At 41.3% G+C, this 24173-nt stretch overlaps 2 protein-coding genes across 19 annotated transcripts in view; one reads left to right on the forward strand and one right to left on the reverse strand.

Moving 5' to 3' along the window:
• The window catches only part of PIGL (phosphatidylinositol glycan anchor biosynthesis class L), an 81889-nt gene extending 72779 nt beyond the window's left edge, over window positions 1-9110 (reverse strand). Inside the window, exon 1 of one of the 2 annotated variants that reach the window (XR_007146916.1) lies at window positions 8062-9109. Coding sequence is in view for 1 of the 2 variants with exons in the window: in XM_047833025.1 (XP_047688981.1) it covers window positions 8062-8296 (235 nt within the window). In the remaining variant the exon portion in view is untranslated. Of the gene's footprint in view, window positions 1-8061 lie in introns of both variants that reach the window. The other variant, XM_047833025.1, reaches the window with a different exon arrangement.
• Window positions 8182-24173, forward strand: part of NCOR1 (nuclear receptor corepressor 1) — a 161482-nt gene continuing 145490 nt past the window's right edge. For 14 of the 17 annotated variants that reach the window (XM_047833016.1, XM_047833000.1, XM_047833011.1 and 11 more), the window contains exon 1: window positions 9469-9641. The gene's annotated coding sequence lies outside the window, so the exon portion shown is untranslated. Of the gene's footprint in view, window positions 8302-8844; window positions 8965-9468; window positions 9642-24173 lie in introns of those variants that run through there. The other 3 variants (XM_047833002.1, XM_047833003.1, XM_047833001.1) reach the window with 3 other exon arrangements.

Below are 24173 nucleotides of genomic sequence, written 5' to 3' on the forward strand. Positions count from 1 at the left end.
CAAACTCAGCTTGTTTAATGTTGCTTTTTAACTATGAATAATTCAACATTTTCCTTATTGAGATATATTTAGATCCAACCTCCAAAGTGTTAGTCTCATTTAACATTTTTCTTTCTGACCTAACACATTTGAGATTTCTTAAAAAAAAATTTTTTTTATGATTATTTGTTTTTGAGAGAGAGAGAGCGAGCAAGCAGGGAAGGGACAGAGAGAGAGGGAGACACAGATCTGAAGTAGGCTCCAGGCTTCGAGCTCTCAGCACAAGAGCCCCATGCAGGGCTCGAACTTGTGAAATGTGAGATCATGACCTGAGCTGACATCTGACGCAGTCAGTTAAGCATCTGACTCTTGGTTTCAGCTTGGGTCATGACCTCATGGTTTGTTGAGTTTGAGTCCCCCAAAAAACAAACACAAAACTTAACAGATGTAGATGAGGATGTGGAGAAAACACACCCTTGTGCATTGCTGGTGGGAACATAAAATGATACATCTGCCATGGAAAACAGGATGGAGATGCCTCAAAAATTTAAACATAGAATTAACATGTAACTCTGCAATTCTACTCCTAGGTATATTCTAAAACAACAACAACAACTAAAAACAGGGACTCAAACAGATAACTTATATACCTGTGTTCACAGCAGCATTATTCACAATAGCCAATTTTCCACAATAAAAAATATTTAAAAATTAGATTTGCAATGGGGCGCCTGGGTGGGTCAGTTGGTTAAGCATCCAACTTTGGGCTCAGGTCATGATATCACAGTTTGTGAGTTTGAACACTGCATTGGGCTCTCTGCTGTCAGCACAGAGCCTGCTTCGGATGCTCTGTCCCCTTTCTCTCTGACCCTCCCCTGCTCGTTCTTTCCCTCAAAATAAACAAACTTAAAAAAAAATTAGATTTGCATTAAATAAACAATATCTTTTAGTTACTAGTTATCACTGTAAAACAGAAATTATGTCTTTAAAACTGGTAGAGGGGTGCCTGGCTGGTTCAGTCAGTGGAACACGTGACTCTTGATCTTGGGGTTATGAGCCCCACGTTGGCTGTAGAGGTTACTTAAAAATAAAATCTTAAAAAAAATAAAACAAAACTGTAGAACAAGGTTGTTGTTTTTTTTTAAATTTTTTTTAATGTTTACTTATTTTTTGAGACAGAGAGACAGCATGAATGGGGGAGGGGCAGAGAGAGAAGGAGACACAGAATCGGAAGCAGGCTCCAGGCTCTGAGCCATCAGCCCAGAGCCTGACACGGGGCTCGAACTCACGAACCGTGAGATCGTGACCTGAGCTGAAGTCGGATGCTCAACCCACTGAGCCACCCAGGCGCCCCTGTAGAACAAGGTTTTAAAAGATCATTAAAAACAAAATATCAAGCGGCCAATATTGAGAGACACTGCCATACGCTACTATCAACCAATATACACTACTTGTAAGTACTGTCTTTTTTTTTTAAAATTTATTCAAGTAGAGTTGATACACAACGTTACTTAGTTTCAGGCACAGAAAATACTGTATTTTCTGATTATTCCTAAAAGGAGTGGGTTAATATTGATTTTACTAAGGGAAATAACACTTTTTGTTAGTTTCTCTGATGTGTGACATACAGATATGTCCTCATTAACAGGGCCAATCATTTGGGAAACTTTTTCTGACTATCTAGGCATATTTGTATCACATGGAATTAGAAGCATGCACTGCATGAGAACAGTGTCCAACTCTTTGCAATGAGTTGTAACAAGTTATTTCCAATACTAAGCTCTTCAAAATGAATTGTTTGGTTGATTATTCCCATTCTACACCTCCATTAGATTAGCTCTCCTGCATTTTCTTTCTTCTTCTCTGATGTTTATTAGCATTTCTTTTATGATTTCTCACAGTTTAAGCAAGTCCTTTAAAATTCTAACTTATTAAGTAAGCAAAAGCTTGGAAAGTATGTAGCATTCTTTAATTAGGTAAATATTCAGCAAGACGTAAACATTTTTATGGATGCTTATTATACACTGTTAAGTTCAAAATAGGGGTTGTGTATAAAGTTATCTGGCCTATAAATTCTAAGCTTAATTATAAAAAAGGTAAGTAAATATATGCTTAGAAATATATAAAATGCTCATAAATAGCTAACCTATCAGTTAACTCATCAGTGTCAACATTTATGAATAAGCATTGTTTTCAGTTAGTCCTTGGATGCCTATGTATTCTTTGGTTGGCATGATTATATGGAGATCCTATCAACCTCAACCTTAGAGAAAAGTACCTATTTCATCTATATATGTGTGTATTTATAATATAAAAATATGAAATTTTTATTTTATTTATTTTTATAAATTAGGACTGGAAATATATGTAACCTTTAAGTCATGTTCTGAAGTTCCTGTAACTCCCTTAAAGAAACAGAATTCATGTTTTTATTTTTTAAATTATTTTTTAATTTTTTGTTTGATTTTTATTGAAATGTAATTGATGTATAACATTAGTTTCCAGTGTATGCAGAACTCATATTTTTAAGTATTACTAATTTATTCCATTCTTAACAGGTTGCAGCTAATATTTAAAATCATGCTGTTTTAGAAATTTCAAATGTGGGGGTGCCTGGGTGTCTCAGTCAGTTAAGCGTCCAACTTCAGCTCAGGTCATGATCTCACATTTCACAAGTTCGAGCCCTGCATGGGGCTCTTGTGCTGAGAGCTCGGAGCCTGGAGCCTGCTTCAGATCTGTGTCTCCCTCTCTCTCTGTCCCTTCCCTGCTTGCTCGCTCTCTCTCTCTCTCAGAAATAAATAATCGTAAAAAATTTTTTTTAAAAGAAATCTCAAATGTGTTAGGTCAGAAAGAAAAATGTTAAATGAGACTAACACTTTGGAGGTTGGATCTAAATATATCTCAATAAGGAAAATGTTGAAGAATTATTCATAGTTAAAAAGCAATATTAAAAATAACCTGATCAAGTTCTGTTTCAGGAAATAAAGTGAATCAGATGTCTGGAGAGACCTTCTTAGGACAGAATACCTGAGCACGTGAAATAAAAGGCAAACATGGTTTAGAATGTATGGCTAAATTAGCAGGAAAGTAAGGGCTATCTTTGGAGGTCTTAAATAACAGGTAAGCACAAATCCAGACAGGTGGAGGGCACCTGAAGCCAGGGTGCCTTGAGGGTATCTGTCTATGGCTTAAAGTCAGAGGAGGAGATAAAGATTGGGCACAAATAAGGAGACCTCTACACAAAGACAGGACCTTTGAAAGGCAATGTTTACAACAGGGGAACTAGGAAAAAACTCACTCTAGACAGAGATGGTGACAGGTCTCTGTGAGACCTGCTTCTAGTGTAAAGGGAAATAAGAAAAATGTCAACCCCTTGAGAATTGTTAACTACATGTTTGTCTTCACTTGGTGTGGCACACGGTGTTTTCCAAAAATAGCTACTGCAATATTTCCAGTCCCACATGCACTTAAAGAACCTTGCTGCTCTCTATCAACAGGTTGAGTCTATTTCTCTCCTTGAATCTGGACGGGACCTAGGACTGTCCTGACAAACAGAACGTGGTGAAAGTGATACTGCCTGATTTCCAAGGCTAGACCATAAAAGGCAATGTGGCTACCCCCAGCACAGGCTCGCCCTCTCTCGGTTCTTGCCCAGGAACCCAGCTACCAGCTTGAGAAGAAGCCCAAGCCACACAGATTTACCTTATGTTGTTGTTGTTGTGGCCGATGGCCTTTGGGTCGGCCAGCTGAGGTACTGAGCATTGTGGGGTAGAGACTACTGTGCTCAGTTTGGAACCATGAGCGAGAAGGAATAATTATCATTTTAAGCCACTAGGTTTTGAGATAATTTGTTACGCAGCACTAGACAGCTGGCACACTTGGGTTTGGGCCCTAAATTTATACTACCCCTGTAGCCTGAAAAAAATCTCAATCTAAAATTTTGGTTTATAGTGATCGAAGGTAGATAGTGCCCTTTGGTGCCTGACTGAAGCAAATATAAATCATCCAAATATTATCATAAATATGGTTCCAAGAAATATGTGCTCACAATGGAAAAAAAAAACACAAAATACACTTGGAAACAAGTTACTCAGAGTAAGTTACTCAAAGAGCAAAATCAGACACACAGACTACAAACACTGGATTTATTAGAAGCAGATAGATGTATTTAATATGTTTAAAGAAATAAAGAGAGCATCAAACTATGAGAATGTAACAAAACTATAATATTTGCAACGAGAGCCTCTGGATATGAGAAACAGATTAAAGAACAGAATTACTAATCGTCTCAATACATATATAAGACTTATTATAAAACGATTTAACAGACATTAAAGAAGGCCAATGTAAATGAAAAGACAGACTATAAGATCATAGATGGGAAGGACTATATGGAAAATATGTTAGCTTTCCCTTTACTCATCAACGGAGTTGGTGAAATCCCAATAAAAATGCCACTTTTCCTTGAACACGACCAAACTTATTCTGAAATGAATTTGGAAGAAAAATGGTCAGAAATAGCAAACATGCCCTAAAGAACAACAAATCAGAGGGCTCATCATACCAGATAATGGTGTATAAAAGCTACAGCCATACAGGGGCACCTGGCAGGCTCAGTTGGTGGAGCGTGTAACTCTTGATCTTGGGGTTGTGAGTTTGAGACCCAGGTTGGGTCTAGAGGTTACTTAAAAATCTTAATGTTTATTTATTTTTGAGACACACACACACACACACACACACACACACACACACACACACACACAATCCGAGGCAGGCTCCAGGCTGTCAGCACAGAGCCTGACTTGGGGTTCAAACTCATGAACTGTGAGATCACGACCTGAGCTGAAGTCAGAGGCTTAAACAACTGAGCCACCCAGTCTCCCCTACCTAACCCTATTTTTAAAGACGAGCTTGAAAGAAAACCTCTTTGGAGAAGTTTCTTTAATCTAAAACCCTGAGATGAGAATTCATACTTTTCTCCATTTTGTGTCTATAGTTTTCTCTATCATGCCATTACAGCTTTTACTATGTTGTATCACAAGTTATTAGTTTCCTGTTTTTCATGTTAAAATAAATTAGGAGTGTGGGTGATGTTGAATCTGTACATTTCTGAGTGAGTTTGGGATTTTAAAAGTAATTTAAAAAAGTAAAAGTAATTTAAAAATTACAAGAGAGAACGATGCGGAAATTACAAGAGAAAATTACAAGAGAGCCCGATGCGGGGCTCAAACCCACGAACTGCGAGATCATGACCTGAGCCAAAGTTGGACTGTTAACCGACTGAGCCATCCAGGTCCCCAAAGAGAGAACAATTTAAATGGCAAGTTCGATTCAGAGGAAACACTGAAAGACAAAGATTCTGTGTTTAATATGTACCAAGGGCATGCTTTATAATTTTTCTCTTGAAAAAATGCTAATTTCTGGCTCAACCTGCTGAAAAATAAGGAGAAATTTACTAAGGAAGCCACCGCCCCTATAATACTTGGAAAATAAAACCCAGGTTTCTCTCATAGATCTTGGAACAGATTTGTTATAATTTGACTCCCACAGTTGTAATATAAAACATAAATACCATTAAAAGCAATCAATGAGGCCATAACCTATATCTGTCTACAATTAATATCCTTAATAGGACAAGCTGAGAAAAAAAGTGCTTAGATCCATATTCTCAATAAATATGAAAAATGGGTTAATCTTATTGCCAACAAAAAGATTTTGAAGGGATAAAGTGTTATACCAAGGAGTAATATAAAAAAAAAAATGCTAATCAGTGCTAGAGAGCATATTATGTTAAGGCAGATAATCTTACTACCTGTCAGTGAGAATATAAATTGGTATGTTTTGGGGATGCAAGTTGCATGCAAAGCCTTGAAATAGCCAAATTTAGAAATCAGTCCTATCAAAATAATACGAAATACATAAAGATGTTCACTGTTATCTGTAGTAGTGACAAACTGGGGAAGAAAAAAACATCTAAATATGCATACAATAAAGGGATGACTAAATTAAGGTTTACCTCTATGAAAACCATTTAAAAGGCTATTATCCTGAAACCTTTATTACACTATATGTTAAGTAACTAGAATTTATTTATTTTTTTAAATATTTTTTTAAATTCATTTTTGAGAGACAGAGAGAGACAGAACATGAGTGCGGGAGGGGCAGAGAGAGAGGGAGAGACAGAATTCTAAGCAGGCTCCAGGCTCCAAACTGTCAGCACAGAGCCCGAGGCAGGGCTCGAACCCAGGAACTAGGAGATCATGACCTGAGCCGAAGGCGGATTCTCAAACCACTGAGCCACCCAGGTGCCCCTAAAACTATTCTTTTTAGAGCAGTTTTAGGTTCACAGCAAAATTGAGGGGAAGGTATAGAGATTTTTATACATATCCCCAATTGAACCTACATTGACACGTCATAACCACTCAAAGTCCATGGTTTACACTAGGTTTCATTCACTCTTTAGGTATTATACACTCATTAGGTGTTGTACATCTTATGGGTTTATAATGACATGTATCCATTATTATAATAACATAAGAGTATTTTCACTGCCATAGAAAAATCCTCTGTCCTCCTCCTATTCATCCTTCGTTCCATCCCAACCCCTGGCAACCACTGATCTTTTTACTGTCTATATAGCTTTGTCTTTTCCAGAATGTCATATGGTTGGAATCATACGGTGTGTAGCCTTTTCAGATTCGTTTCTTTCACTTATTGATACGCATTTAAGGTTCCTCCGTGTTTTCTCATGACTTGCTAGTTCGTTTCTTTTTAGCGCTGAATAATATTCTATGGCCTGGATGTACGAACTTATTTATCTATTTACTAACTGAAGGAGGTTTTGGTTGCTTCTAAGTTTTGGCGATTGTGAGTAAAGCTGCTATAAACACCTGTGGGCAGGTTTTTGTGTGGACATGTTTTCAATTCCTTTGGGTAAATACCAAAGAGGGCGACTGCTAAATGGTTTGGTAAGAACATGCTTAGTTTTTATAAGAAACTGCCGAACGAACAGTCTTCCAAAGTGGCTGAAGCATTTTGCATTTCCACCATCAATGAATAAGAGTTCTTATTGTTCCACATCCTCACCAGCATTTGGTAGTGTCAGGGTGATGGATTCTGGCCATTCTAACAGCGTGCGGTGTTCACACATTTTTAATAAAAATTCGGTAAACGAGTAAAAAATAATGTTCAGTGAAAAACATAAAATTGTATAAAATGAGGTTTCTGTGAAAAAAAAAAATCTGTGTAGAAAAAACTGCAATGACACACAACCAAATGGGAAAAGCGGTCATGGGCATTTGTTAAAAAATTGCTTTATTGAGGTATAATTTTACATACGTAAAATTCACCCATTGTCTGTGTACAGTTCAATTACACTTATACAGTCGTGCAATTATCTCCATTATCCAGTATCATGGTCAGTTTTTGTTTTCTCAGTCCATCTTTTCTGTATGGTAAAGGAGGATTTACTCTTTGAAAGGCTTCTTCACTGGTAGTTGGTGGAGGTGAACTCTAAAATTGCCTATGAAATTATTTTCTAGTCTAATGCTCTGAGCATCTCTTCAGTTTGACATACGCATCTTTCTTAAACAAAATGGATTTTTAAAAGCAGCAGGAAGGGCCGTTTGCTCCCTTGAGTAGTACAACTTTAAGGGCTGAGCAGGCATGATACAGCTTAGCTTCTGTTTGGTGTCCCACAGTAGGAGCCAAGATTATTCTTGGTCCATTTAGCATATAAAAAGGTTCCCCAGAATAAGGAGTACCGTCGCAGTTCCCAGCGGAAATGTAGGTACTGAAAGGGAACGAAATGTGAGCAGCTTTCTTGGGCTCCTCAATTCTGCGGGCAGTGAAGTACGTTAAGCTGGGGACGTCCCCCAACCCACCTGGGAAGCTGGCCGCTACAGTCCACAGGCTGGGGCCACCCACCGATTCTCCCCGAAGTGCCCACAGTAGGCACCTTCGGTGTATTCACTTAGCTCCCTACATCAGAGAACCCTTCGGGGAAGAAGCCGACTGAAACAGGTTAGCAGCTGAACACCCTTCCTAGTCCCGGCTCCCAGCGCCCCGCCTACAGCCTCCTACCTGCAGAGAAGCAGAGCAAAGACAGCCGGTGCCTCAGGCGGGCCAAGCCTAGCACAGTGGGAGCAAAGAACATGGCTTCATCGTCGGGGTGCGCGATCACCAGGAGGGTCCTGCTTCCACCTCCCGGCAAGCCAGCCGGCCTCTGACCCTTCATGCGTTCCCAAGAGTCCCAAACCCAGAGGAAGCCCCATCCTAGGACCGCCGCTGCTAAGCACAGAAAAGCCACCGCTTCCATGCTCCGTAAGTGGTACCGCGCCTGCGCAGGAGGAAGACTGCTCAGACCCGAGCTCCGGCGGGAAAACTGCGCTTGCCGAAATTGCGTTCCGAGTTTAAGTCCGCGTTGCCGGCCAGAGGTTTTAGACGTTGGGTTCCTGCTGGGGTTTTACAAGGACGCCCCGCAACCCTTCTTTATCTAGTTCTCTCTACTTTGTGCAGCATCTACGACGCCTTTTTGCCTTCTCGATTTCAGAGACAAACCCCTTGCCGTCTAGTTTTCTACCCTTGTCCTTACAGTGCCTTGGGTTTAAAAAGAAACGTTTGAAAATACCTGCCCTCCCCGTCTTGAGTTCCCTCCTCTCTTCAATGCACCGTTTTGTAACTCAGTTCTTAAAACCCGCGAGTTTCTCATAATTATATGGTTAGCTCCTTATCCGGATGCACCGACTTTGTTTTTCCTTAATTTGGGGATGTGGGGTGGTGGCTCCTCTGAAGGAAAAGCACGCGGTTATGAGGAACCGTCCAATCATTTCTGTAGAAGAGTCAGGCTGAGAGAGCGCACTTCGTAGTCGTGAGGGCCACAGGCTCTTCCGACGAGTGTGACTTCAGATTAAGGAACATCATGGACAGATCAGCATCGCCTGATCTATCAGGGAAGTCCCGTTGCAAATTACAGCCGCAGCCCTGGCAAGTGTCTTGGGGAGGTCGATGTGTGCACCCCTCTGGCTCCCAGCACTGGGGACCTGACTTCCCTTCCTGCAGCCCGGCGCCCGAGCAGGCGGCCGCCGTCTCGTCCGGCCGCGAAGGGGTCGCAGGGCCCGAGGCATGGCCATGGGTCCTTCCCTTTCCCACGCCTCGGGGGGCGGAAGGCCCCGAGCGCGCGGGGACCGGCCGGCCGGCAGGCCGGCCGGCGGCGGGCGCTCCCGGCCCGAGTGCGCGATGGCAGCGCGCTGGGTCCGGCCGGGCGGGGCGCCCGTCTCGGCTCGAGGGGACCGCCGCCGCCAGGCCGAGGGGAGACCTAAGGGGGACCTGGCGTGGGGCGACCCAGGAAGCTCGGCCGAGGTAGGAGCCGCGCTCGGCCAGCGGAGGGAGTCGGTCTCCCAGCCCTCCGGAAGGAGGAGGAGCCGGCGCCGGAGCCGCCTTAGCCGCGGCCGCCCGAGCCGGGCGCGGGGGGGGGGAGGGAGAGGGGTTGAGTCAAGATGGCGGCCAAGGTGGCGAAGCAGCAGCGGCGGCGGCGGCGGCGGCTGGAGTGAGCTCCCGGCTCGCCGCGCCGAGCGAGGTCCCGGGGTAGGGACGCGCGCCGGGGCCGCGTCCTGCTCCGCAGGCCTGGGGGCGCGCCGGCTACCACGCTCCGCCAGCTCCCGGTGAGTAGGCCCCGGCGCCCGCAGCCCCGGCCTCCGGGCCCCCGCTCGCTCGGGGGCTTCCGAGGGCTCTCGGGGCGCCGGCCGCAGGAACGGCTTCGCGGCCAGGCGAGGGGCGTTGCGGGCCGGGTGGGTCGGGAGCCGCCGCGGACGCCCGGCCTCTTCCCCTCGGCCGCCCGGGGCGAGTCGGGCGCGGCGCGGAGCTGGGGCTGGGCGAGTGGAAGAGGCTTATGGAGTTTGGAGGAAGAATGGGCTGCGGCCGGCCGGGTGTCCTGTGGGGAGGGGGCGTGCGGAGTCCTGCGGGCCGACTGAGGGAGACCGGGAGGGCCTGGGGACCCCAGGTGGGGCCGGCACAGGTGGCGGGCCTGGGCTCACTCTGAGGCGGAGTTGGTGGCCGTCTTGGGAGTGTGGAAGGGCTTAGGGAGGGTGACAGCGATGGACAAGTGCGTGAAGAGCAAACTAGTTCACCTTCTAACCAAACCACTTCGGGGTGTAATGGCGAAGGGTGGGTAGTGGTGGAGACGACAAAGATCTGAACCCTGTACCTTCTGCCTTTTATTATTGGTGTCTTACTATGTGAAGTCGGTGAATTCTGTTTTTCGAGGAGGAGGGATTTGAGAAACTAATTGAGAAACCGGTCTTAAATGGAGAGGAGACTGGATTCTTCGATTTAACCGGATTAGGTGTAGTGCATGAAAGGTGCGGGTGGGAATGAGTGTTATTTATGAAAAGTGTTTGCTCAGGAAGGGTCAGTTGTCTTTTCCTGGTATCGCATGGCAGTTAACCTTGGACAGCAGTGGTATAGGTAATTCTAATCTTTGGGATTAGTATATTCAGCTGCATCAGATTTGCTTCCCTAATTGTATCCTAATTATGTTGAAATTTACATTCCTTGTGTGCATCCTGGTGAGGCAATGATGGGAGGCCGAACACTGAGCCCAGAGCAACAGGCCCGGGATTTTAAAACGCCAACAAATACTCATTCATTCCTTCAACATATCTTGATCAATACCTGCTGCTGATAGGTCAAATGTGATTGTCCCTTCGATAGCTGGAGAGCTGATGTCATTATTTGATTTTTGATAGTTAAAAAAAAATTGTCTTAATGTACCCTTTCATAAAGATATTTATTGGATAAACCAGGTGGCCCTGGCTCAGGAGCAGATAGAACAATTTTAGAGTCTTATTTAGAAATGGGTAAAAATTACCGAAGGAATAAACACAAGTTGTTGGAGAAAGAAATACTGTTTGTATTTGCTCATTCTGTTAAGTCCTGATGGAAGTTTATTTATTCATTTTAATATTTATAGTGCACAGTTGCCTTGCTTTTAAGCACACCTGTCAATGTAAATCAAGGTTAACACACGTGTATATAAATAATATGCACATACTTGCATACATACATAGGATGGGATTGCTTGCAATTCCAAAATACTCTTTCCTTTTACAAAAGGCTTACCATATGTTGAACTACTCCCCCAGAGAAAAGACAATACAGAGAGTCCTGATTCTAACTTTTACTAACTGTGTGACATTTTGGAACTTGATCGACCTTTCTGTGCTTCAGTTTCCTCATCTGTGATGGTAGGGAAACATCCACTCTCCTAGGATTGGCTGCCGTGAGCCTAAGAAAGTTAATAGTTATGAAATTGCTTTAAACGGGTTGAGAGGGTTATGTTTCCCTGAGGTAGTGACAACTTCCTTTGCACTCTTGAAATGCTTATCTGCAAATCTCTCATGGCATTCACACTTTTCTGCTTTGTATTTAGGTATTTAGGTACCAGTCTTATCTCCTCTTGAAGTTAGGATAGGCCCTTCTCAGATTTTATCTTTACATTCAAGGCACCACGTACGACAGTAATTTTCTGTGTAGGATATTGACACTGCAAATGTCTGTTGAATGGATAAACATTGTATTCTAATTAGAAAAACATGTTCACATTACAACTTGGCTGAATAGGCCTGTTATCTCCCGTGACATATCTGTATAGCTGTGATTCCCTTCATGGCCTCTGAGGAAGACGTATTTTTAAGTGAATACCTGGTTGGATGAAATCACAGAGTAAAACTTAAGTATTTGGTGTACCCACATAATTTTTTAAAACAAAATACTTGAAATTAACTTCTGTTTCTTTGAATTTAACTGAGTAAAAGTTGGTTCCAAAGCCAGGCAAATGTAGTCAAGTTTTTTTAAGCCTTTTTTATTTTTTATTTACTTGTGTTTATTTGGGAAGTGGTGAGGTTTTCTTGCCATTGCTGCTATAGGAAGCAAAGGCTTTTGAATAGGCCAGGGATTGGTGTAGGTAAATGTCAGGCTGTTCATCAGTGTGTGTGTATGTGTGTGTGTTTGTGTGGGTGTGTTTTGTTACTCAGTTTTAATTGTACTTTGTGATCTGTCTTTTTTTTTTTTTCAACGTTTTTTTTTTTTAAATTTTTAAATTTTTTTATTTTTGGGACAGAGAGAGACAGAGCATGAACGGGGAAGGGGCAGAGAGAGAGAGAGATACAGAATCGGAAACAGGCTCCAGGCTCTGAGCCATCAGCCCAGAGCCTGACGCGGGGCTTGAACTCACGAACCGCGAGATCGTGACCTGGCTGAAGTTGGACGCTTAACCGACTGCGCCACCCAGGCGCCCCAATGATCTGTCTTAATTGCAATTTCAGATTCTTATTGATGCCTGGGAATAATAGAGGTCTAGTGTTATTTCGTTACTTCTGTCTTTTCTGACTTCAGATGTTGCATTTTCCCAGAATACGTGAAAAGAAGTAGTAAAGCTTGACTGGAACTTATTCTGTCTGGACTTATTTGCTGATTAGAGATCCATATATAGTTCATTCACTTGTTCAAGTGGTGTGAAGTGCCTTTTATGTTCAGGGTACATTACTAAATGCTGTAAAGGTACAAAACTGAGCAGATGAATTACGTGCACAAATAACTCAGTCTCTAGATTGCCTGATATTTTATCCTTTTCAGGTTTGAGGATGCAAGAAGTACATTTAGACTGGTAGTCAAAACATTTTGTGTATTTCTTTTTCTGTCAGGACCTAGGAGTATTGAAAAGCTATGAAAAGCTTCTGTCATGTAGCAATAATGGTATAAGGGCATCTGTTTTTTATTTGGTGGTATTGTGGTGGTGGTTTTCCTTGAACATTTTTACTGTTCTTCTGACATTTTTTTCTACCCCAGAAGCTTGTGTGGTCAAAATATTATGTGGGTAGTCTTAAGCTACAACATACTTTTGTTTGTTTGTTTGTTTGTTTGTTCTCTTTGCATTTGAAAGTCAGATCATACAAAGCCACGTGAGTGTTCCTACGGAATTCTTCAGTTTGATTCCTCCATGTGTGCTACTGTTGTGTTACTTTTTACTTAAAAGTGATCTCGGGGCACTTGGGTGGCTCAGTCGGTTAAGCGTGGTCATGTTCAGTTCAGCTCAGGTCATGATCTCAGAGTTTGTGAGTTCGAGTCTCATGTTGGGCTCTGTGCAGACAGCTCAGAGCCTGGAGTCTGTTTCGAATTCTGTGTCTTCCTCTCTCTCTTTCTGCCCCTCCCCCTGCTTGCACTCTGTCACTCTCTCTCAAAAATAAACGTTAAAAAAATTAAAAAAAAAAAAGTGATCCCCCCAAAAATCTAAATTGGTTAAAATAAAATGCTAACAATTTATAGAATTCTAGGAGATAGAGCCATAGGTTATCTAGTTTTACCTCTTTTACTCATGTATAAACTGAGGGCCACAGAGGTGAAGTGATTTGCCTGCATTGTTGTAGCTGGGCAGTGGTAGAATCCAGTCCCCTGGCATCCAGTGTGTAGGGCTCATTCCTTTACACTGTCTTGTCCATGGGATGATTCAGTGTGATGATTGACACTTGGTTAAGACAAAAACCAGGGTGGATGGGAAATGAGAGATTGTTTATTCACCTTAGGTCTTGAATTTAAGCTATTTCTTAACTTTCAACTTCTTCAATGAAAATACAGGTTGAAAAAAATTAGTAGTGATCTACATCAGTAATAAGATCACCGGGAAATATTTAGTTTGCTTAATTTTGAATCTGCTGTGATGGAATATCTTCCTAAACAAAAATGTCCTTGAGGTTATCTGGACCTAGTGATATTTCATGGAACTTAAGTATTATAGTAGTAGAAATTTTGTTATGTCAATGATTCAGTACTTCTGAGACCCAAACAGGTTAAATTATTTTATAAATTAGCTATTGCTTGCTTCACTTTCAAACTTTTGGATGTTTTCCTTTTTCTTTTTTTTTTTTTTAATTCTTTTAATGTTTATTTTTGAGAGACACACAGAGAGAGAGAGAGAGAGAGAGAGAGAGAGAGCGAGCGAGCAGGGGAGGGGCAGAGAGAGAGAGAGAGGGAGACACAGAATCTGAAGCAGGCTCCAGGCTCTGAGCTGTTAGCACAGTGCCCGATGCAGGGCTCAGACCCACAAACCATGAGATCATGACCTGAGCCGAAGTCGGCCACTTAACTGACTGAGCCACCCAGGTGCCCCTGGACTTTTTCTTTTTAAAGTGTAAGGAGAGTGCCTGGGTGGGCTCAGTCTGTTAAGCATCTGACTTTGGCTCAGATCATGATCTGGCAATTCACTAGTTCAAGACACAGATGCTGACATCTCCGAGCCTGGAGCCTGCTTCGGATTCTGTATCTTTCTGTGTGTGTGTGTGTGTGTGTGTGTGTGTGTGTGTGTGTCTGCCTCTTCTTCGTTCGACCCCTTTCTCTCTCTCTCTCAAAAATGAATGAACATTAAATTTTTTTTTTAAGTATAAGGGACAGTTATTAAATAAAAGCTTAGATAAATAGCATGAACATAAACTGTATTTTTTTTTTTTTAAGATTTATTTTATTTTTACAGAGAGCACGAGTGGGGTGGGGGGGGTGGGGAGAGAGAGAATCCCAAGCAGGCTCCATACTGAGCATGGAGCTCAACATGGGGTTTGATGCCACAACCCTGGGATCATGACCTGAGTTAAAGTCAAGAGTTGGACGCTCAACTGGCTGAGCCACCCAGGTGCTCCTGAACTGTATCCTTAATGCTGTTGCAAAGTGCACATGAAGTATTAGTTTTCCGTAGGTACTTATGCCATAAAACTTATTTTAGAGGAGGAAGCATATTCTTTTTCAACTGATATCCTCACATGAATACTGAAGCATGCCATATTTATTCCATTTGGGCTGTTAGATAATATGCCTATTTTGCCAACGTGCCTTACTCTTCTGAAATCTACCACATCTAAACTCTGCCTATTTTTTGAGCGTTTAATCACATGTTACTTCAGCCAGGAAGTCTCCCTCCTACTCCCTCTTCTTCAAAGATGTGTATTTTTCATTCTGGAAGTTCTTAATGCTTTGCTTATGCCTCTGTTATAATATCATAGTTATTTATGTACATGTCCATTTAATCCCTGCTATACCATAAACTCATTGGGAGCATGTCTGTATCTCATGTCTGCCCCTACTCCTGGAATAACACTGCACCCAGGAAGTGTGTAATTGAAATCTGTCGAATGCATAAAAAACCTAGCTGCTAGAGTTCCTTGGTAGGGTTGTTGAAGAAGCTGATTGATACACATGTGGGAACTTGATGAATAGTTTACGTAAATTTAAAAACAGGTAGAAGTTGGGGTGGCTGGGTGGCTCAGTCGGTTAAGCATCCGACTTCGGCTCAGGTCATGATCTCGCGGTCCGTGAGTTCGAGCCCCGCGTTGGGCTCTGTGCTGACAGCTCAGAGCCTGGAGCCTGTTTCAGATTCTGTGTCTCCCTCTCTCTGACCCTCCCCTGTTCATGCTGTCTCTCCCTGTCTCAAAAATAAATAAAACGTTAAAAAAATTTTTTTAAAAACAGGTAGAAGTTTACCAGTGTCAGTGAGAAAAAAATGTCTGTAATCCATGAATTATCAAAGCATTTCTTTAAAAAATATATTTTTGTTGGTTTACTGGGATTTTGGGGAGAAAGAGAAAGTAACGATGGGATTGGTTCATCTGACTATTTGTATTTCCACATAATGTTAGAATAAGAATATGTTAATTTATATATGCAGGGAATTTTGGAATGGTTCCCTGGTAGGAAAAAAATTGAATTAGGAATAGGGGTTAGTTTGTTTTTAGGATTATAGAATATCTTTGACGGGTTCCCTTTGAAAGACTAGTACTGATTAGCTGTATATCAAAAATTAAATCTTTAAGTAGACTAGTCAAGGGCAAAGGAGGAGGAAAGCTGAGATGACCAAATAATTTTGATCCCCCCACCCAGTGTCTACTTGAGGAATAAAACTTGGGCTGGGTTTTCTGTTTTTGTTTGTTTGGTTATATTTGAATAAACTGATGTCAAACCAGAGTAAGTTGAGGTTACACTTTTCTTGGAAAATTTCACTCTTTGTTTGGTTTTGAGGGTCATCTTTCTGATTACAATTTCCTTCTCCCCCCATACTTCTGTTTAACTGACTCTTTTCTTGACCTTTTAGTTGTCATACACAGTTCAGAATCAGAGCAATCTGTTTTAGACAGTTCATTTCCCTTGGCAATAGCATATAGATTTGTATAGATTGTATAATTTGAATTGTTTGTTTTAAATTGTAATCATCATGTCTTTGAACTCCTGTTCAAAGATGTTTAACTTTGTATTACTTTTGATTAAGTTCTTTTAATTCAGTTTTGAATTACAATAACTTTTATGTATTTGGAAGGAAACCAAAACTTGTGCTTTCTAGGAGTTACAGCCTAAAATATACACAGTGTAATATACCAGATGTAGGGAGTATATAGTCCATTAACTCTATGTGTGTGGGTGTGTATGTGTTGGGGGGGGATGTGGGGGGGGGAGAGAGGAGGATGGAACTGAACAGAGCAGGAGGGAAAGGGTGGAAGAAGTTGCTGTATATTCACATAAAACCATTTCAGTGAGTGCAGGAGGATGTGTTATTTTAGAATATTTGTCTTTCATCTATTATAAGCAGTACATTATTTTACAGAAGTGTAATGTAGAAGTATATAGAGAAATTGAAAGTACCACTTCCTAGATAAAAATCTTCTAAGTGTTGCATATTCTTTCGATTTTTTTTTTGTGTGTGTGTGTGCAGTTTCCTGTACGATTATGAGATCGTAACATATCGTTCTTTTATATACTTTTGTTGCATGTTGGTATATTTAGAGATACTTCTGTCATTAACGGCTACATAGTATTTCACTTATGAAAAATACCATGATTTCTTTACTCAATTTATAGCTAGTTGTGTTTTCTACCCCCCAGAAAAACAAAGCTGAGGTGAATTATTTGTGTATATTTGTTTTGTATACTTGTGCAAGCAGCTTTGTAGGATAGATTCCAAAAGTGGAATTGCTGTTAAATGAATAGTGTAGATTTGGGAGGATATTGACACGAGTGTATGAGTTTGTCCCAAGCCCTGGCCAGTACTGGATGTTACAAATTAAAACATTTTGATCATTTAAGAAGGGGCGGGGGGGGGGGGGAGTGATTCTAATAGGTTTTTTATGAATTGCTACTGAGGTTGGACATTTTTTAATCAGGGGAGTTGTATTTCTTTTATAAACTGTCTGCTTTTGGTTATTTTTTGATGGAGTTATTGGTCTTTTTTAGATCGATTTGAAGAGCTCTTTGTATATTAAGGGGTTCACTTTCTGTAAACATAAGTGTGCTCTACTGCCCCCCAGCTTTTCTTTTGTGTTATTATGTAGTCCAGTATATCCAACCCTGCTCTCTGCTGGCTGTGTGACCTTGGGCACATTACCTAACTTCTCTAAGCCTTAGTTTCCTTATTTTTAGAATGTAGATAATATAAATAACATTTGCTGGCACACAGTAAGTAAATAATAATGTTAGGTGTCTTCATTATTAGTCTATATATGGCTTCTGGGTTTCATGCTCTGCTTAGAAAGATCTTACTCTAAAATTTAAGATATTCACCCATCTATTAAACTAAAAAATTAAATGAGGGATATTATTGTATAGCATGCTACTGCTTGTTTTAAAGAGGAAAAATTGGGATGCCTGGCTGGCTCAGTTGGAAAAGCATGTGACTCTTGATGTCAGGGTTGTGAGTTTGGTCCCCACGTTGGGTGTAGAGATTACTTAAATAAATAAACTTAAAAAAAAAAAAAGAATGTATACATATTTGCTTGTATATTATAGGATATTTCTCAAATGAAACCCAAGAAACTGGTAACGTTGGCTGTTGTAAGAACTGAGTGACTGAGGCACATGACTGAGAAGACTTCAAACTATATATACACACACACACACACACACACACACACACATACATATATTTAATGTTTTTATTTATTTTTGAGACAGAGAGAGAGAGAGCATGAGCAGGGGAGGGGCAGAGAGAGAGGGAGAAACAGAATCTGAAGCAGGCTCCAGCCTCTGAACTGTCAGCACAGAGCCTGACATGGGGCTCAAATTCATGGACTGTGAGATCATGACCTGAGCTGAAGTTGGAGGCTTGCTTAAGCAACTGAGCCACCCAGGAACCCCAATACCTTTTTATATTTTTAAGACCAAGAAGTCCCCAGATTTTAATTTAATAGTTAAATGTTTTTTAAAAAATTTCCTATTAATTTCTAATTTTTTGATCCATCTGGAATTTATTTCTGGTATAGGAAGTGAGGTAGAGATCTATATTTTGGGGGGGCATATGTGTGCATGTTTTCTCCCCCAGATAGCCCGTTGTGTCAGCACCGTTTAGTGAATAATTCATCCTTTGTCCCACTGATTATATTTGCAGCTTTCGTCATTTACTAAACATGTTTGGAACTGTTTCCAATTTATTACATTCTGGATCTCTTGTTGTACATACCATATCCTTTAAATTATTGTTTTGTGATTTTAATACCGACAGGATTAGTCACCTGTTCATCGCTCTGGTTTTTTCAGACTTTGACAATTCTGGCAATTGTGTCTTCCCAGATGAACTTTAGATTATTCCGTGAAGTTCAAAAAGACATCTTGCTGAGATTTTTATGGGGAATACTGAATATTGATCAGGAATATTGAATTTGTAGGTTAATTTTGGAAGCTTGACTTTATGTACTTCCTCTCCTTTTGTTCAAATAGACTTTTTTATGTTCTTCAGTAGGTTTTCAAACTTTGCAAATAAGTTCTCTCCGTTTTTTATTTCTTTTGCTAAAAAATATGGTAGGAGAAAATATGATAGGGAATCAGAGAGTTTATATTCTAGTGGAGGGAGACAGACTATAATGAAGTAAAACAGATCCATTTCAAATTGTGATTAATCTATAAACGCAAAGGCTTCCGTGGTTGAGAGTAACTGATGGGAAGCCACCTTATAAGGTGGTTGGGCATGGCCTGAGAAGATGACATTTGAACTGAAACCGTAAGTTTGATGAGGAGTCAGCCCCCTGAATGAGCCGGGAAGAGCATTCCAGGCAGAGAGTAAAGAAGGACAAAGGCCTGAGGCAAGGAAGGTCTTGGCTCGGGATGAAGGCATTGGAAGGAAGCTCATGTTGCTGGGGCCTACTGAGCCATCGGGAGAGGAAGCAGGCCAGATCAGGTGGGGCCTTGTGGGCCATAGTGAGTAGTTGGGATTTTATTTGAAGTGCACGGTAGCCCCTGGGGAGTCTTAAGCAGAAGAGTGACGTGTTCTGCTTTATGGTTGAAAAAGATCATACGGCCTTTTGAGTACAGAAAAGTATTGAAGTGGGAAGTCCAGTTAGGAGTTTCTTGTAGCATGACATGATGGGGGGTAGGGTAGTGGAGATGGAGAAGGCTGAGAGGCTTGGGGGGCGGTGTGTGGAAGGAAGAATAGGACTTGCTGTTTTGCTGTTGGAATGGGTGTTGTTGAGAGCCATGCATCGTTGTCAGGTGCTGGGGAGGCCATGTGAGCAAAACTGAGATGGTCCCTGCCCCTCACATGTGTCTGGTGGCTTTGTTTTGTGTCTAGCATTCAATAATTATTTTTAATGTTTATTTACTTTTGAGAGAGAGAGAGAGAGAGAGAGAGAGAATGTAGAGGCTTGAACTCAGGAACAGTGAGATCATCATGACCTGACCCGAAACCAGGAGTCAGACACTCAACCGACTGAGCCACCCAGGTTCCCTTAACATTCAGTAAATTTTAAGTCAGTTGCTTTTTTTCTACTTTATTTTGGTGTATGCCCTAGAAATAGAGTGTGTTCATTAGCTTTATTTTACTTTGCTCCATAACCTTTCGTAGTCTCTGTTAGTGGGTCAAAGGGGAGGCAGCACAACATGATCTTTGAGAGATCTGTCTCTGAGTTCAAAAAAAAATTACGTTGAGAGTTACTTAGGCCCTCGAAAGCCTTAGTGAGGGATAATAATGGAACTAGTGTCTTAGGTGAGCTGCTTGTCGGCCAAGCTCTTAGTATGCTGCCTAGGATGTAACAAAGGCTCGATAAATGGTAACTTTAAAAATTATTCTCCTTAGGTATAATATTCTCCTATCTATTAATTTTGGTCAAGCATCTAAGCTTAACATTTTTCTAACCTTGGATTACTGCTCTTTTGTGAAGAGAGAATTGGCAAAGAGTTGTCCATTTTGGCTTTGAGATCATTCATTCTTACAGCTGAAGGAATGAATATTGCTCAATTCAGAGAATTAGTTCAGTAGAGTGCAACTGTACCACAAAGTTCTCATTGGTGTTGTATCTACTACTGCTGTCTTGGGAAACTCCTCCTTTCTCACTCTAGGGTGAAAGCAACATTTTTTGTTTTCTAAGTTCAAGAATTACTTTTTGAATGCCTGTATTCTTAGATTAATCAAATAGTTATGTCCTTATTAATGTGTTTCTTTCAATATCGGACTTGATTGGGGGTGGGATAGTTTAACCTGAAAGGCCATTTTTCTTTAGCTCCCATTCATCTGCCTTCTAAGTGAGATGTCATAATGTCAAAAGAGGCTACAAGTAAAATAAATACTCTTGTTAATGGCATTCCCCCATAGTAGCTCCTTTGTTGTTGTTTTAAAGGGAAGAATGCTTTAGTTTATTTTACAGGAGAACTTTTAGTCCAGTTCAACACCTCTCTGATCTCATACAAATTACAGAATCCACTTAGATGATTCCTAGTCTCTTCTGGAGACCGGCCTCTTAGATGGACTCAGGAGGTCCGCTTTCTTGAAGTCAAGGCCAGTCTCATGAGTCTTAGGTGGCTGGGATAATCCAGGCAGGTGGTCCTTAGCCTCTCCTTGCTTAAAATACTTTTGGATTTGGACTAGAGCTGGGCTGCTTTATGAGAATTAGTGTGACCTGATTTGTCTCAGTTTAATAACTAATATTTTGTCATGTGCAGTGTCCCAGAAGCCATTCTCCTATCCCATACTTCTGTACCAAAAGGTTTTATTCTTTGATCACTTAAAATAAAATTGAATAGTGTATTTCTTCTTCTGCCTTGGTGAAATGTGGGCTTCCCCTCTGTTGTGGCCCTCAGTGGATTCATTCCTGCTTATCTGAAGAGGTATTTGCGGTCCTGCCACAGCGAAGTATATTTTTAGCTATTTTTTCCAAGATAGCTTAGGCCACCTTGAAAACTTATCCAAGTACATTTTGGTTATGCAAAGATTGTAGGCCGAAAGCCAGGAGTTCCTAGTGAGAGGGGATTGGATTTTTATTTTATTTTATTTTTTTGAGGATTGTGTTTGACATTTTGTTGTTGTAGCAGAAGGTTTCCTGTTGGGTAAATTGATGTGTCTTTTTTACTTTAATATGGGAAGATTCAAAAAGGGATTTAAATAGACCAGTTTCATTTTACTACATTTCCTTGCCTGTTTACAAAATACAGGAGGCTAGTTTGGGGTTTATTCATAAAATTCAGATGGAATATGCTCTTCTCACTTATAACAATGGCATCTAGTTTTAGTATATTCTCATCCTAAAATACGGCTATGTATGTTTATGTTATGAGGGGGTTGCACATAAAACCTTGACTGTGTTTCTGAAACATTTCACAGAATTTTTACGGTGTGTGGAAGGAAGAAGAACAGGATTTGCTGTTTTGCTGTCAAGTGTCAAAAATGTAACTAACCCTGAGTTAATGAGGTTTGGTGCTAAAGACTGAACGTAAAATTTGAAACTGCCACCTAAGGTCTTTTCCCCTTCAGCCTTAACTTTAAACTGAATTCTTTTAAAAGAGGCATCTTGGTGAGCCCCGCCTGGTGTGGGGGTGGGGGGCAGACTGAAAAGATAGCTTCGGTGGGGGGGGGGTGTGGGGGGGGTGGGGGGGGGGTCCCATTCTCACTGAATTGGAGTGTTTCTCCTGTGTATATTTTTTACATTTGGCTTCCAGTTAAGATGGTTGAGGAAAGAGTCTGGTTAAAAAACAAAAAGTTCTAGGGGCGGACGGGTGGCTCAGTTGGTTGAGCGTCCGGCTTCCGCTCAGGTCCTGATCTCGTGGTCTGTGAGTTCAAGGTCCATGTGCGGCTCTGTGCCAATGGCTCAGAGCCTGGAGCCTGCTTTGGATTCTGTGTCTCCCTCTTTCTCTGCTCCTCCCCCGCTCGTGCCCTCTCTCTCCAAAAATAAATATTAAAAAAAATTAAAAAAACTAAAAGGTCTGAACTATTGCTGAGTGTCTCATGAGTAAGTTTGGAGGAAGGAAGTCATAGTGGTCTCCACGCTGCCTCTCTTGTGACCAAGGGTGGGGCCTGCTTTGACCCATAAATTTGTATGCCTGTGAGGGCTACTCTCTGATTTTGCTGAGATTTTGTTGCCACTTGCGTTGGGCTGATAGTACCTGACTTTATTTTACTTTTGAGATATTCAAGTTAAACTTCCCTAAAGTCACATATCAAAACTAGGATATTGTGAAGGATTACTGACAAGGGAAACACGGACAAATCATATTTGAGTGACATTGAATACGGGTGAACTCAGGGAGTCCTCATCGCTGAAAATTAACAAAACCAAAAATACAAACACCAACACCACCCTACTACATGGACGTCTCACCATGTGGACCACTGTTGGAAAAAAATTGGATGACTTTGAGCTAAGATCTTGCCTTTTGCCTCTCCATTCCATTTGTGGCTTTATTTGCTTAAAATGTCTGAGTTGGGAGGAGAGCTCAGAAACCGATCATGTAAGCATTTCTTAGGGGCGCAGATGAGAATTACCTGGAGAACATCTATAAAATATTTGTGAATGCTCATATCGTGGAATAGTCCACAGCAATAGGAAGAATGAAGAAGCTCTTTATGGACTCATGAGAATGATATATTGAGGAAGATGTATTAATAAAAGCAACATATAGAACAGTATGTATCTACTGTGCTACCATTTATGTATGGGGGGAATTGTGTGTGTGTGTGTGTGTGTAGGATATTTCTTTTATTTCTAAGTAGGCTCCGTGCCCGACATGGGGCTTGAACGCACTGAGATCAAGAGTTGCGCACACTACCAACTGAGCCAGCCAGGCACCTCTGTGTATGTAGAATATTTCTAAAGGATACTTCAGAACCTAGTAACTTTGGTTGCCTTCTGGAAGGACAGCTGGGTAGGAATTGGGGGACCAGGGTGAGGAGATTTTTCTCTTTGTATTCTGTGGTACTTTTTTTTTTTTTTTTAAAGTTTTTCTTTTAACATTTATTTATTTTTGAGACAGAGAGCATGAACAGGGGAGGGTCAGAGAAAGAGGGAGACACAGAATCTGAAACAGGCTCCAGGCTCTGAGCTGTCAGCACAGAGCCCGACACGGGGCTCGAACCCACGGACCGCAAGATCATGACCTGAGCCGAAGTCGGACACGTAACCGACTGAGCCACCCAGGCGCTCCTGTATTCTGTGGTACTTTTAAAAGGTCTGAAATCATACATACAACACCTATTTTGAAAAACAAAATAAAACAAATACCACCACCACCAGGAACCTCCTGTGTTGGTTTTTCCCCTTCACCTGGAACACTGTGCAGGTGTATAGGAGGGGAATGTTGACCAAGTGGTTTTTTGTTGTTTTTTTTTTAAATATAGTTTTACTGTCAAGTTAGCTAATACACAGAGTATATAGTGTGCTCTTGGCTTCTGGAGTAGATTCCCATGATTCGTCACTTACATAAAACACCCAGTGATATTCCCAATAAGTACCCTCCTCAATGCTTGTCACCCATTTTCCTCTCCCCCCCCGCCCCCACTCCCCCACCGACCCTCAGTTTGTTCTCTATATTTAAGACTCTATTATGGTTTCATTCCCTCTCAGTTTGTAACTATTTTTTTTTTCCCTTTCCTTCCCCCGTGGTCTTCTGTTAAGTTTCTCAAATTCCACATATGAGTGAGAACATATGATATGTCTTTCTCTGACTTGTCACTTAGCATAATACCCTCCAGTTCCATCCACGTTGTTGCAAATGGCAAGATTTCATTTTTTTTATTGCTGAGTAGTATTCCATTGTATATATATAACGTATATACACGTATGTATATGTATTATTATTTATTTGTTTTTTACCATTCATCAGTTGGTGGACATTTGGGCACTTTCCATACTTTGGCTTTTGTTGATAGCGCTGCTATAAACATTGGGGTACATGTGCCCCTAAGA

This window comes from Prionailurus viverrinus, chromosome E1, assembly GCF_022837055.1.
Source record: "Prionailurus viverrinus isolate Anna chromosome E1, UM_Priviv_1.0, whole genome shotgun sequence".
Classification (NCBI taxonomy): domain Eukaryota; kingdom Metazoa; phylum Chordata; class Mammalia; order Carnivora; family Felidae; genus Prionailurus; species Prionailurus viverrinus.